Genomic DNA, 16625 nt, shown 5'->3' on the forward strand with positions numbered 1-16625 from the left:
TTTTTTTTTTTAAAGATTTTATTTATTTATTTGAGACAGAGAGAATGAGAGAGAGAGAGCACATGAGAGGGGGGAGGGTCAGAGGGAGAAGCAGACTCCCCGCCGAGCAGGGAGCCCGATGCGGGACTCGATCCCGGGACTCCAGGATCATGACCTGAGCCGAAGGCAGTCGCTTAACCAACTGAGCCACCCAGGCGCCTAACATTTAATGTATTATATAAAATAGCTTTAATCAGATCAAATTACATTGATTTTTAAGTTTTTAAATTGACTACTATATTCTAAGAGTCTTAAAGACAATCACATTTTATAAATTTGCAGAATTTTAAAATATACACTTATACTTCTTTAAAATAAAACATAGAGGGGCAGATGCCTGGCTCAGTTGGTAGAGCATACAACTCTTGATCTCAGGGTTGTGAGTTCAAGCCCCATACTGGGCATAGAGCCTACTTAAAATTTAAATAAATCAGTAAATAAGTAATACATAATTAAGCTACAAATTCAAAAACCTTAGACTTATCAAATTATTTTAGTATGTTTAATGACATGTTTGTTTAAAGAAATGGTAATATTTTATCCTACAAAATTCCTCAGTTTTTCTACTGTATCACATTTATGTATTTACATTCATATTGTTTGTAATGTTATTTACAAACAATGAATACAAACCAGGAGTTCAGCAATGCTCCTTGGAGCCACTATGCAGCCCTTAGTGTCTAGACGCCAGATAACCACACTACTTTAAAATAAAACTATAATAACTATACTTTTCAAGAGTGTACTTATTTTAATCCAGATCTAACTAAAATTTTCTGGGTCGTCTGGGTGGCTCAGTTGGTTAAGCGTCTGACTCTTGATTTTGGCTCAGGTTGTGATCTCAGGGTCTTGAGATTGAGCCCCGCCTCTGGCTCCATGCTGGGAGCCTGCATAAGATTCTCTCTCTCTCACCCCCCACCCCACTAGAGCATGCACTCTCTCTCAAAAACAAAATTTTTTTTCTCATTTATATTCTAAAATTTAACTTGACTGTTAAAGTACTTATTAAAAAAATACATACCTTTCTCTCACAAAATCTGCTAGTTCTTTTGTTGATATCTGTCCATGTTTCATATTATGGTAAAGGACATCAAAGCCACTATTTTTTTCCCCCTAAAATTGAAGAAAATTTTTAGTTTAACAACAAAAAAAGATCAAAATGACTTAAGAATAACCCTATATTAACCAATATGCAACTCCAATGCTCAGATGAGCAACTTCTCCTTAATTAAACCAATGTTGCTCATTATATGACTTCATACTGTATCAAAGGAATACAACACAGTTTGACAACATTTACAATTTATTATATACACATATACACACATTAAACACACATGCACACATTCTATAATCACTCATGAGAGTATATTAATTAAATTAAGTCTGAAATTTTAAAAAATAACATGCAGCATAATTTAGAAAAGATAACCATGGATCTTTTTAAATACATTACCAATCCCATTTCAATTCCTTCAACATGCACTAAGGGATTCCTGATTATTCAAGGCAGAGTCCCTACTTTAAAGTAAGTAAATCTTGACTTCTGAGTCAAGATAGTCTATTACTAATCACTTACACATTCAATACCACAAAATGCTAATAGCTAATAAAAGTCTTTTAGTAAACTTAAACAACTTGAGAAGTGAGAAAAGAGATAAAATTTTAACAAAAGAGCAGTAACACTCATCGGCTAGTCCTCGTCCCCAACTAATGGGAAATTAACAGAACAAGACCACTACACAATCCTAGAAAACCTTTACTGCCATTTATTGATTCCAATAAATGCTAAATTAGTAAGTCATAGGGAAGAAAACAGAAACACCAATTTTATAAATGAAATAGAGACTATTAATAAACTAAGCTCAACAACTCTTTACAACTGGTACTTTTTCTTTTTCTTCAGTGAAAATAAAATAGTGAAGAATTCAATATATTTGCTGGAAATAGCAATACAATAAGCAAGAATTACACAAAATGAAACCTAGTTTTTTCACAGTTCACCAAAAACAAGAAACATAGGAAATTCCAGTTATGCTGAAGTGATCCCTAACAAACTTGTAAACTAATATGAAAGTAATTATTTTGCCATATATATAATAAATTAAAATGTCACATTTGGGGGAAACCCAGGTGGCTCAGTCAGTTAAGCATCTGCCTTCAGCTCAGGTCATGATCCTGGGGTCCTGGGATGGACCCCATGTGGGACTGCCTGCTCAGTGGGGAGCCTGCTTCTCCCTCTCCCCCTCTCCGCCCATGCACTCTCTCTCAAATAAATAAAATCTTTTAAAAATAAAATAAAATAAAATGTCATATTTGGGGGCACCTGGGTGGCTCAGTCCGTTAAGCCTCTGCCTCCGGCTGGGGTCATGATCCCAGGGTCCTGGGATGGAGCCAGTCAGGCTCCCTGCTCAGCAAGGAGTCTGCTTCTCCTTCTCCCTCTGCCCCTCCCCCACCCCCACTTGTGCTCACTCACTCACTCACTCTCTCTCTCTCAGATAAATAAATAAAAATCTTAAAAAAAAATCTAACCAGTCAGGTTATCTGGGTTCCCAATGTGCATTACGCATATTCAAATTAGAAGCGAGTTGGGAATAAAGAGCTATTCAAACAGGCACAAAGACTATTAGAAATACTATTTACCAAGCTTACAAGAGAAATAAAAAAATCTTTTTTTTTTTTAAAGGAGATAAGAACTTGGAGACCATCTAGTAATTGAGGTAATAAGGTCCTGAGCATTTTGCTTACTGCTACAGTATTATAAACATTAAGCAATCAAGAAAAGGTTAAATTATATTCAGAAATCTGGGTTTTTATTAAGAAGACCTTGAAGAAGCAAGCCCTTTATCCGGGAACTTCAGATATCCCAATAACATATTAGTTAAAATTCCCAATAAGGAAATGAGGATTATTAATTTATTTAATACAATATAATAATATTAATATAGCAGCAATAATACACCCTGGGAAACAGTACTAGCTATTCCATCCCTCAGGTCTTCACTTGGAAAGACAAGGAAAACTCATTCTAATAAGGATGTGATATAGAAGAAGCCTGCCTCAGAAGGCATTAACAACTAAATATAAACACCCTACATGATTACAAATCCATTTATCCTTTCTTTCTATTTAGGGATTCATTCATTTACTGAGGTCAAAAAACTTGAATCTGACTCCAAGCACTATTCTTTAATAATTTCACAAACTTATTAACACAAATATTTATTACTCATGACCTTTTCTTGAGCACAAACTAAGCAAAACTTTTTACTACTTCAAATGGCACTACTGTACCCTCTCTACACACACACACACACTTATATACACATACAACTGTCTTTTAAAAAAAATTTTCGAAGCGTCTAATAAAGAACCCAAGCTGTATTGTCCCCTTGTCAAAAACTTAATTTATAGCTTTGATAACAGATGAATAAATATTAAATATACACACATTTATATGTCAAAAAATAAAGAAGACAGAGCAGTGGAGCTCAGGTCTAGACCCATCTGGCTTCAGTGTCTTCAGCTGCACAAAACACTGAAAATTCTGGTGAAACAGGGAGAGACCACTCTTGAAACTGACAATCATAACTGATTATAATCCTGCCACCGTTCGAGATTACCCAGTATTTTTTTTTTAATCAGAACTACCTGCACACAGGTTCTATGATTTTTACAGTAGCCACCGACGTTTTTAGTTCAAAGAAAAGTAAAATAGCAAGAAGTATTCCTGAATTGCATATCCATTTTGTCACCTTAGACCTTGAAGTGGATATGTTCCTGTTATTTTCAACACAAAAATATTTTTTTCCTTTAACATATCCTTTTAACTCAAGCAAGGAGAACGTGCTTTCCTTGGTTAACTATGAATACATGGTGAACGCACAAATAACAGACGTTTATTATCAAATAGAACTATGACTAAACATGTCTTCTGGTCTTCAATATTTTACTAAAACTGTAAATATTCATGCCCTTTGATCCAGCAATTCTACTTTTAGAAATCTATACTACAGAAACACATATGCAAAGATAAATGTGGAAGAGTATTTACTGAAGTACTATTTATAATAGTGAAAAATCAGAAAAAACTCAAAAACATCCATTAATATTACTGGTTAAGTAAATGACAGTATATCCTACAATAAAAAATATATATGGTGTTTTTTAAGACTGCAGTAAAAAAAAAAAAAATGCAGATTTTTAAGTGTTAATTTTAAAAATCTGCCCAGACATACTGTCAACGGAAAAAAGCAGGACACAATTACCATAACAGCCAAAAATAACCTAATGTTAGGAACAACTTAATGTCCATCAACCAGCTGTTCCATGTTAGAACAACTTAAACGCCCATCAACCAGTGAATAAAAAGACAAAATAGGGTATACCCATAAAAAAGAATATAAATGGATGAACATCATATACATTTCATTAAGTTAAAGAAGTCAGACACAAGAGACCACATATTGTAGGATTCCATTTATATGAAATGTCCAGAATAAGCAAATATGCTGAGATAGAAAGTAGATGAGTGTGTTGCTAGGGAGGAGGGTTGTGAGGTAGGAGGTGATAAAAGGTACAAGTTTTCTTTTTAAGGTAATGAAAATGTTTTAAAATTGACTGTGATGATGGATGCACATTATCTGTATTACCCAAAACCACTGAACTGTACACTTTAAGTGAACTGCACAGTATATAAAAATATCACGATAAACTTGTCAAAGGCATGAGCAAATATTTTTATCTATTTTACTCAATTCATTCTTGCAGAGAGATTTGCAGTATTAACTGACAAAAGCTGCTATTAACACCACTGCTGGTACAAGGAAGACAATTATTTTGAAGATTTACACTAAGATAGGATCCTTTACCTGCTGGTCTCCATGCACTTTACAAAGAGGTAGCACTTTCATAAAGTCCAATGATTATGGCCTGAGGCAAACAAAATCTTGTTATAATCCTGTATAAACAAGTGTTAAAAATCTTTGAAATAGGGTGCCTGGGTGGCTCAGTTGGTTAAGCGACTGCCTTCGGCTCAGGTCATGATCCCGGAGTCCTGGGATCGAGTCCCACGTCGGGCTCCCTGCTCAGCAGGGAGTCTGCTTCTCCCTCTGACCCTCCCCCCTCTTGGGCTCTCTCTCTCACTCTCTCTCTCTCTCAAATAAATAAATAAAATCTTTTAAAAAAAAAAAAAAAAAAAAAATCTTTGAAATAATTCCTAATAGGAAGTAGGGGGGATAAAAAAACCTTATCATCATCTGAAGATGTTTAGTCCAGAATCGTACAAGTCCTTTAAGAAAACCAACTTCTAAAAAAAAAAAAGAAAACCAACTTCTTAGGACCTATTGTTTCTACCACTCTAATTTGACAACACTTAACAGTTTGATGTTTATCAATCCAGATTCCTTTTCCCATACATATAGTAACATGTTACTTTTTAATATGAAAATGAGATCACACCATGCATAGTTTTGCACTTAAATTATCAACTGAACTAAAATTTAGCTAAAAAGATAATTAAGTTATAAGTAAGGTCACCAAGTCACTGGAAATATTCAGATTTTTTTTAGTCTAATTTAGAATCTACAAGACATACTTGAAATTTCAAGTTAAAAAGTCTGAATACATCATCAAACCTATTTTGGAAACTCAAAGGTATCTTCTTCTGGTTGATTTTATAACATCACTTTATACTTAAAAAATTTTTTAAATAGATATAAAATACAACCTAACACCTTCCCACTTGAAGAAAAAATCTCTATTTACAAAGCAATGAAATTCCTATTTTAACGAAAATGGAACTGTTTAATGTACCTCGGTTTTTAAGACCCATGAATAGTAACAGTGGAAAAACACAAAGCTATAAATCCCAGAGATTTTAGCTAATGGTTTGAAACTTCTCCTTCAAAGAACCTTTTAAGAGCAACAGTAAATTAAACACTAAAAACAAAAAGCCTGGATACCTTTCACTTCTGATGACTCCAAGATTCTGGAAAACAGGCAGAAGATAGTCTATACTGTATAATCAGACTATGAATTGATAAGTTTATTTTACCTTGTTCCTTTTTAAATTAAAAAAAAAAATTTTGGCAGGGGATCAAAGGGTCAGAAGGTACTGTCATGTGAACAGCAAATAACACGCCTAACCTTCCTCTCAACCTCAAACCACCTCAAAGGTAATAAATAAATATCACTTCCTACCACTCTACATTTTCCTTTTGCTCTAGTTCTTACGTAAGCAGTTTTTCTATAAGTAAATAGCACATTTAACCACAAGTTACAATCTCTTCTAGTCAACCTTCTATTTATACATTGAAATTTTCACACGTGATCATCAAAACTATTCTACAGAACCATTGGCAAGATGTTTTTGAAGCAGAAAACAGTGATTAAAGATGTAAAATGAGCACTGCTCAGCAGTCAGAACTATTTACTGCAGGTACAAAAGTCACTCAAACACATCTGTTGGTTGACTGAAGGAAACAGATCTTATTACATTGAAGAAATTATTTTCTAACCCCTCAGATACTCCCTGATCTCTTCAGTTACAACTCACCTCTTCAAGCATTTTTCTCATTTAACCATTTTCTCAAATCACCTCTTCCAGAAATAAGTTAAATCCGTAAAGCCATCTAAAAGATACTACATGACTTCAACAAAAATAGCAGAAGCCAAGAGTTATGAAATAATTTTGTTTTATAACTTTCAAATTTTCTGTAATATACTGTAAACAAATGTAATTTTCATTAATCTCAAAAAATAACAATTTCAGCTTTCTCAAAAACTCTTCAATCTGCACATTCAAAGGTAAAGGCTACCTTCTTAAACTGACATCTTGTTCATATTAATAGTTAAATCTCCTAATTCATAAATTAAAAAAAAAGTTTTTTAGGAGCAGTTTAAAAAATTACCTATTTATTCCATGGAAACCTATGCAAGTCACTGCAAAATATTTTCAAATAATACTTAATCATATGAGAAAAATGCCTGACGGTAATATCATTTGAAAAATACCAAGCTACAGAACAATACAGCAGAACCCACTGTGCATGTTGTGTTTCTAAAGAAAACCTTAGAGGACACAGGGAAAAGCTATACATAATTTTAATTTTCTTCTGTACTCCTTCTGTTCTACCTACACATAACAATGATTATAATTAAAAAGGAAAACCATCATCACTGGCTCTTGTTTCAACCAATTAAAAACTAACACTTCTTGGGCGCCTGGGTGGCTCAGTCGTTAAGCGTCTGCCTTCGGCTCAGGTCATGATCCCGGGGTCCTGGGATCGAGTCCTGCATCGGGCTCCCTGCTCCTTGGGGAGCCTGCTTCTCCCTCTGCCTCTGCCTCTCTCTCTATGTGTCTCTCATGAATAAATAAAATCTTTAAAAAAAAAATTTAAAAACACTTCTTAGTATTAAGGTCCAGTGTCACCAATTTGCTACACTGATACTGTACCTCCCCATCTTATCCCTAAAGGCAAGCAAACATGCTTCTCCTATCTTCCATAACCTTTATTCCTGCTATTCCATCAAGGAGCATGTGCCTGATAGAACTAAATGAACTTGGGTGTCTCAACTTCATCATAGAGTTCACTAATCACTTCTCAATTTAATCCTCTGAATCTGACCATCCCAGCAACATCCTCTAACAACTTAACCAATAGTTACCATTTTAGGTCTTAGTTGCTGTAGTACTGTTTTTGTTTCTCCCCCACATCTGACCAACTTATACTCATCTCTGTGGACCAAACTGCTACTAACATTCTTACAACTGTAGTATTCTTTCATCTTTCCACACTAGGTAAAGTGAAAACTCTTATTCCCTTTACGTCTCCATGGCACCATATTTCTATATGGATTTCTTAGGGTGCTTTTGTTAAATTTTTAGAATTGTCAAACCAGGATGGATAACCTCAAGAGACAGTACTCAAAAAACTACTTCCAAAAGGCTTATGCTAGCCAAATGTGCAGGATGATATAAAGCATACCTGTTCTCCCATGCCTTTGCCTAAATAATTTAAGTAGTTCTGAAAGGATTAGAGCATTCAGGATTTAGTGTACAGAGCTATAAAAGAACCCATACAGCAAATTTTTATCCTTTCCATGTCAGTGTTCTAAAATCCTTCCCCTGAATTGAATTTACACAGACTAAATCAGTATCAATTTCTCACTTCCAACTTTCTCCTACAATTAAAGCAAAAATACAGAACAAATCACCATTCCATCCTTCAAAATTCTAAGAGCCTCACAATAAAATTTATTGCTACCTAAAATACTATGATTTTGGGGCGCCTGGGTGGCTCAGTGGTTAAGCGTCTGCCTTCGGCTCAGGTCATGATCCAGGGTCCTGGGATCGAGCCCCGCGTCAGGCTGTTGAGCAGGGAGCCTGCTTCTCCCTCTCCCACTCCCACTGCTTGTATTCCCTCTCTCGCTGTGTCCCTCTCTGTCAAATAAATAAATAAAATCTTAAAAAAATAAAATACTATGATTTTATAATGTCTACCTGTCAAGTCTACTTGAACCAACTTAGATGAATCTGTAGTTTGCATTTTCCTAGCTTGTTGCAGCTGAAAACAATTTGGGCCTGGCTAACTGGCTAACAAGTAAACAAATTTTAATTTAGTGTATATAATTTCCTTGTTTATACAGAAATCATCTCTGGAAAGCTATATAAGAAATTGGTAACAATTACTGCCTTTATGGAGATTCTGATGGCTGGGAAAAAAGAAAAAGATTTTATACTGTATTCCCTTTGGTACTTTTTGAATACTGAACCACGTAACTTTTGCAAATCTGTTAACTAATGTATATGTAAATATGCATACACATGTACTTCTTAAATTTCAGTGTACCACCCAATGGGATCATATCATAAGCAGTATTTGGAAATTTCAAGTAATAAAAAGAAAGTCTATATTCTTGGTTTCTATGATCACCTCAACTAATTTTCTAAAAATATATATATTTAAATTTGCATATAGATATACCCCCAAGAATATGTGTGTATGGGTATGTGTATGGGTGTTAGTATCTCATTTAGGATACTAAATTTAGATTAAAAAATCAAGCAAAAATATAATGCTTTGCACTTCAAAGTCCTACTAATAGCAATTCCAAGTTTTTAAAAAACATTTTAATCCTCCCAGGTTATCCATGTAAATGATAGATCAAATTCTGGATATATAACCAAGTGCTCCAATTTTATTTAAAAGTAAAGCATGACAATACCAGTGAAACCAACAGACAAATGGAAAGAGACTTCTGTACTGGTTAAACAATAAAAGAAATAAGGACAAGAAACAAAGAAATACTTGAGGATAAAAACACCCAAGATAATTACTTCATTCTTGATATGCTGACTGGAAATAATTTTTGGAAAAGGTCACCTAACTAAAAATGTCAGTTCATTACAATGTGATATATGCTAAAGAATACTTGATGTCTTTGGCAGAATGCTTAATATTTTATAGACATCAGGATTATTATACAAAATAAGATTTATAAAGTGTTTAAATCAGGTATGTTTTATTTTTTCCCAATTATCACCAATGAAATCCATCCCTTAAAAAAAAAAATTTAAGAGGTCAGTATCCAAAATATATAAAGAACTTATACAACTCACCACCAAAAAAAACAAATAATCCAATTAAAAAATCAGAAGACACGAACATATATTTCTCCAGAAAAAATATACAGATGGCCACTGACACATGAGAAGATGCTCAATATCACTCATCATCAGAGAAATACAAATCCAAACCACAATGAGAAGGATGCCTGGGTAGCTCAGTTGGGTGAGCATCTGACTCTTGATTTTGGCTCAGGTCATGGTCTCAGGACCGTGGGATCAAGCCCTGCGTCGGGCTCTGGGCTGGGTGCAGAATCTGCTAGGGCAACCTCCTCCCTCTGCCCTTCCTCCCACTCATGTACTCTCTTTCTCTCAAATAAAAAAATAATATCTTAAAAAACAAACAAACAAAAACCAATGAGTTATCACCTCACACGAGTCAGAATGGCTAAAATCAAAAACACAAGTAACAACAAGTGTTGGCAAAGATGTGGAGAAAAAGGAACCCTCATGCACTACTGATGAGAATGCAACCTGGTACAGCCACTATGGAAAACCCTATGGAGATTCCTCAAAAAAATAAAAACAGAATTACCATATAATCCAGTAATTCCACCACGAGGTATTTACTCAAAGAATATGAAAACACTAATTCAAAAAGATATATGCAGCAGCCCTATGTTTATTGCAGCATTATTTACAATAGCCAAAATATGTAAGGAACCCAAAGGTCCATCTATATAGATGAACAGATAAAAGAAGATGGATATATACAATGGAATATTACTTAGCCATAAAAAAGAATGAAATCTTGCCATTCACAAAAATGTGGATGGATCTAGGGAGTTTAATAATGCTAAGTGAAATAACTCAGAGAAAGACAAATACCATATGATTTCACTCATATGTGGAATTTAAGAAACAAAACAAAGAAAGAAAGAGACAAACCAAAAAACAGACTACTATAGAGAACAAACTGTTGGTTACCAGAGGGGAGGTGAGTGTGGGGATGGGGGAAATAGGTGATGGGGATAAAAAGTACACTTATCAAGATGAGCACCGAGTAATGTACAGAATTGTTGAATCAGTATACTGTACACCTGAAGCTAATATAACACTATGTTAATTACACTGGAATTTAAAAAAACAAATTTTTAAAAAATTTAACTCCTCAATTAAATAACCAGGATTTATATAAAAACAGAAAGCCATTTTAATTACTATAGTGCAATGCTGACATAGACAATCTCAAAAGCATTATAAATTAGTACCCTACTCTGAAACAGTATACAGAGACGCTATAGTATCTGCAAAAAATTTTTTAAAGTTACATTACCTTTTGAAGGACTAACAACTGTTTCTATATACTAAGGCAATAGTGTGGATTTCTGCTATCAAAATTAATTTTGTTATCCAATTTTAATGGAAAAGAAAAACACTTTCAACTTAATTATCAAAGGCACTATACTTTGTGGCAAAAAATGACTTATCAGCAACAAAACACCTGTTGTGTAGGAAGTTTTAAATACATTTTTCTCTTCAAAGTATAATATTAATTCATAATGTAGCATACCGTTTTAGTGAAGAAAAACTATACTTTAAAGAAAAAGGCAGGATGTGCTACTTTCAAAAGGGCTTGAAAATAGTTTGAATGATTCAAACTTTCCTCTAACAAATGCCACAACAAAAAGGTTTGTCTTTTTATATGTAGGGAAAACAACAATTAATAGGTTGTTTGGTTAGAAACTTAAAACTTTAAAGTTTCCCATTACCTCCCTTTGACCAGTTTTATTTGTCCTGACAGTGCTACTTTAAATATTAGGGGAGAAAAGTGAAACTAATATTGTAATTTCTCTATTTTAAGAAATGATAAATGATCCTAAAATATGTAAATTTTTAAGTTGTCTTAGACAACTATCAAATTCTCAGAAGCTATTTAGTTCCTGTTCCTAGTCTTCCCTAGTTCATTTAGTCCTCCTTCTGAACATTTTTTTTTTTAAGATTTATTTATTTATTTATTTGACAGAGAGAGAGAGAGTGAAGAGAGGGAACACAAGCAGGGGGAGTGGGAGAGGGGAGAAGCAGGCCGTCCGCCTGGCAGGGAGCCCGATGCGGGGCTTGATCCCAGAACCCTGGGATCATGACCTGAGCCGAAGGCAGATGCTTAACGACAGAGCCACCCAGGCACCCCTGGAATTTTTTATAAAGCTCCAAATTAGAGCTTTCAGCCCCAATTCCAGGCTTGGAAGTAAATAAAATGCAATCTATTTTTAACTGTTTGTATTCAACAGTTGGGGAAGTGAAGGCAAAGACAAAAACATAAATTAGACTAGGAATATTCTCTAGATTTCAGATATCCAAATTTATTCCTATTCCTCCCTTAAGAGGGACAAGGGGCACCCAAAAACTGGTACAAGAATGTTCCTAGAAAGTATTATTCGTAATAGCCAAAATCATTAGGCAAGGCTATGTTCAAAGCTCAATTAACAGAAACAAAAGATAACTTGTAATGTTAATGCACAATTTGCAGTAAACTATGCTTTACTTTCTGAAAAAATCTTAATATACAATTTGGAATTAACTTAGCAAGCGTCAAGAACACATTCTTTTCTGTTAAGATTTTATTTATTTATTTGTGAGAGAGAGCGCAAGCAAGCACACACAAGCAGGGGGAGCGGCAGGCAGAGGGAGAAGCGGACTCCACGCCGAGCAAGGAGCCTAATGTGGAACTTGATCCCAGGACCCTGGGATCATGACCTGAGCTGAAGGCAGATGCTTAATCGCTTAATCGACTGAGCCACACAGGAGCCCCAAGAACACATTCATCCATCAAAAAACATTCAAGGGGCGCCTGGCTGGCTCAGTTGGAAGAGCATGCTTCATCTAGGGGTCATGAGTTTGAACACCACATGGGGCGTAGAGATCACTTAAATAAATTTAAAAAAAATAAGAACTAAAAAAAAAAAGCAAAAGATTTCGGGATGCCAATTTAAAATCCAATTAATAGTTTTATAAATTGCCTAAAACCTGAAGTCTAAAATTGATAGGTTATACACATCAACTATACTTAAATTAACTAATTCATTAAATTGATAGGCTACACCTAAAATTCATACAGAAATGCAAGGGACCTAGAATAGGCAAAATAATCTTGAAAAAGAAGACCGAATGTGGAAGACTCTCACTTCCTGATGCCAAACTTACTACAAAGACACAGTAATCAAAATAGTGTAGGACTAGTGTAAGGACAGACAATGGAATGCAACTGGAAATCAAGAAATAAACCCATATTATCTATGGTCAACTGATTTTTGACAAGGGTGCCAAGATTAATTAACAGAGAAAGAAGAGCCCTTCAACAAAGGTATTGAGACTACATATCCATGCTAAAGAATGAAGCTGAACCTCCTCCTGGCACCACACATAAAAACTGACTTCAAATGGATCATAGGCCTAAATGTAAGAGCTAAAACTATAAAACCCGTAGAAAAAAACACGAGTAAATCTTTGTGACCGTGGGTTAGGAAAAAGTTCTTAGATAAAACAGTAAAAGCATAAGTAATAACAAATAAACTGGACTTCATCTAAATTAAAAACTTCGATGCTTCAAAGGACAATATCAAACTACCTCATACCAGTTGGAATGGCTACTATCAAAAAGAAATAACAAGTGTCGGCAAGGTCGTGGAGAAAAGGGAACAGTCGCACACTGTTGGTGAGAATGTAAATTTGTGCAGCTACTGTGGAAAATAATATGGAGGTTCCTCAAAAAATTAAAAATAGAAATGAAATACCATACAATCCAGTATTTCCACCTCTGGGTATGCACCTGAAGAAAATGAAAGCACGAATTCAGAAAGATACATGAACCCCTATGTCTACTGCAGCAATCACCAAGAATATGGAAGCAACCTAAGTGTCCATCCATAGATGGAATAAAGATGTGCTATACATACACAATGGAGTACTCAGCCAAAAAAAAAAAAGAATGAAATCTTGCCATTTCTGACACCGATGGACCCAGAGTATATTATGCTAAGTGAAACAAGTCAGACAGAAAAAGACAAATACCATATGATTTCACTTATATATGGAATCTAAAAAACAAATGAACAAAAACAGAAACACTCATAAATAAAGAGAAAAAACTGGTGGTTGCGGGGGGGGGGTAGGTGCAATAGATGATTAAGAGGTACAATCCTACTGTTATAAAATAAGTAAGTCACAAGGATGAAAAGTACAGCATAGGAAATAGAGTCAATAATACTGTAATACTGTAAGAAAGTAATGGCACTTACACTGGTGAGCATGTCATAATATATGTAATTGTTGAATGTTGTACACCTGAAACATGTTATATGTCATCTATTAAAAACAATTTTTAAAAACAAATAAATTTTTAAAAAGGACACCGTCAAGGAAAAACGAAAGCCCACAAAATAGAAGAAAATGTTTACAAAATCATGTATCTGATAAAAGATTACCCAGAATATTAAAAACTCTTACAACTCAATAATAAAAACACAAACAACCTAATCTAAAAATGAGCAGTGAATCTAAAAAGATATTTCCCAAAAAAAAAATATGAATAGATGCACATTAGCCATCAGAGAAATGGAAATCAAACCCACAATGAGGTTTTACTTCACACCCATCCACTATAATAAAAAAAGACCGATAACAAGTGTTGTCCAGCATGCAGAAAAATTGGAACATTTTTACATTGTTAGTGGAATTGTAAACCATGCAGTCACTTTGGAAAACAGTTTGGCAGTTTTTCAAAATGTTAAAGAGTAAAAATATAACCCAGCAATTCCATTCCCAAAAGAAATGAAAACATATTTCCACACAAAAACCTGTATAAAAATGTTCATAGCAGTACTATTCATAATAGCCAAAAAGTGGAAACAACCAAACGTCTATCACTGATGAATGGATAAAATGTGGTATACACACACCATGGAATGTTTGGCCATAAAATGTAGTGAAGTACTGATACATGCTACATCATGGATGAAGTGTGGAATCATGCTAAGGAAAAGAAGCCAATCACGAAGGATAACACGTATGATCCCATTTATATGATATGTCCAAAAGAGACCATTCTATCGAGGCAGAAATGTATAGATTAGTAAACTGCCTAGGGTGAGTTAAGGGCGAAAGAGGTAATGACTGCTAATGGATACAGAGATTCTTTCTGAGGTAATGATACTGTCCTAAATTGATCGTGGTGATGTAACTGCACATACGAAAAACCCGTGAATTGTACACTGAACTGAGTGCACTATATAGTATGTGAACTGTAACTTTATAAAGCTGTATTTTAAAGAAAAATCTAATGTCTCGTACTTACGTCGCTTGCGGAAAACAAGAATCACTCAAGACAAATAACTATGAACTGATTTGATTACTAAGTCCATACGTGATACACTTAGAAATAAGAATTTAAGACACACCTCTTCTTCACTGAAAGATCACTCCTTTAATTATTTCTAAATTTGAACTAAAATGCAACTGTAGTACTTGCAGCTGTCAGGACCTAAAATGAGATTCACCCAAGATACCGGGGTAAACATGCTACTTTTCCCGCACTCGGCTGAACTGCACTTCCCATTACAACAAACAATAACTGCAGAAAAACACTCCACACGGTGACTGGAAGTCATTCTCAAAGAACCACCTAATACTAGTACCGAGTTAAGAGGAGGGGTGTGGAAAGAATGAGGAAGGGGAAGGAGCACAGGGCACGAGGGGAAGTCTACGTGCATTTAAGCCCAAGGAATCCAGTTACATTAAATTCAACTTTTATACGCTTTGTGAACAGGCCCAGAGGCAAAGTCCTGGGCGCAGACCAAAGAGCCGAGCTGCGAGGCCGAGAGAAAGTGCTGATCCAGGCCAAGCCCGCAAGGGATTCCGTGTGGAAACAGTGGGGGGCAAGAGGGCTAAGATGGGGGCTGCGGTGCGGGACGGAGGTGAGCCCCCTCCGCCCGGCTCCGGCCGGCGCTCGCCGGCAGCGCGCAGCGGGAGGCGGCCGCGCCTCGGGCCCGGCGGCCGCGTCCGAGCCGTGGAGCGCGCCCGGCGCCCAGAGCCTCCGGCGGGGCCGGGTCCCGTCTCCCGCCCCATCCGGCGCTTTGTCCCAGCGCGGGCGGCGGGCGGCGGGCGGCCCCTAGGCGTCCCCGCCGCGGGCTGAGGGGCCGCGCTGACAGCCCTCGTCCCCCGCAGGGGCTGCGAACCTGCGAGACCCGGCGCCCGCCCGGCTTCATCCAGGCGGGACCCAGCCGGCGGCGGTCCGAGGACGCTAGCCCTTATCGCGGAGCCTTCGCCGCCGCCGCGGCCCCGAAAGCCGCGGCCGCCAACACCGCCGCCCGGAGCGCACACAGGCCGAGGTCAGGCGGAGAAAGCTTCACACCCCAAAACCCAATTTCCTGCCCTTACCCAAAAATTCTCGACGAAATGCGCCATGACCATCCTGTCGCCGCCGCGCCAGGTTCCGCGTCCGCGCCCGCCCGCCGCTGTGTAAACACGGGCCCGGCCCCCACGGCGCCCCCGCCTTTCCCCACCGCCGCCGCTGCCGCCGCCGCCGCCGCCGCCGCCGCCTTCTTCCCGGAGACTGGCCCGTACCCTCCAGGGCGCATGCGCCACCTAGCGGCTGCTGCCGCGGGGCGAACTCTTGAACGCAACCGCCTGGTTGCGCATGCGCTCTTCGTCCCATCCCTGGGTTTTAGTAACCTTCCTCTCTCCCCGGCGCGGGCGCGGCCAAATTGAGTATTCTCTTGGGAATGGTGGAGAACCGGGTTCTTGAGGAGTCACAGAGGAGACTGCCCGCACCCTTTGCGGTACGATGGGTACTGGCCCAGGGATGAGCGAAGAAAAGGGCCGGCCAACAGCAGTGGATACGGCAGCCTGGCTGCCTCCTCTCTTCCTCTACGCAAGACGCGCTTTCCCGGCCTTGGAGGATCTTGAAGGGACCAAGGCTGGTCTAGCTGGGATGGGGGAAATTTGGCTTCTGGCCACCGGG

At 37.3% G+C, this 16625-nt stretch overlaps 1 protein-coding gene across 1 annotated transcript in view; it reads right to left on the reverse strand.

Moving 5' to 3' along the window:
* Positions 1–16198, reverse strand: part of FCHO2 (FCH and mu domain containing endocytic adaptor 2) — a 115283-nt gene extending 99085 nt beyond the window's left edge. Inside the window, exons 1-2 of the mRNA XM_081826764.1 lie at positions 16043–16198; positions 1061–1152 (exon numbers count right to left, since the gene is read on the reverse strand). Of these exons, the coding sequence (XP_081682890.1) occupies positions 1061–1152; positions 16043–16075 (125 nt within the window). The 5' untranslated portion in view covers positions 16076–16198. The remainder of the gene's footprint in view (positions 1–1060; positions 1153–16042) is intronic.
* Positions 16199–16625: the final 427 nt, after the last annotated feature.

Source organism: Leptonychotes weddellii, chromosome 7, assembly GCF_054177405.1.
Source record: "Leptonychotes weddellii isolate Sample4059 chromosome 7, ASM5417740v2, whole genome shotgun sequence".
NCBI lineage: Eukaryota > Metazoa > Chordata > Mammalia > Carnivora > Phocidae > Leptonychotes > Leptonychotes weddellii.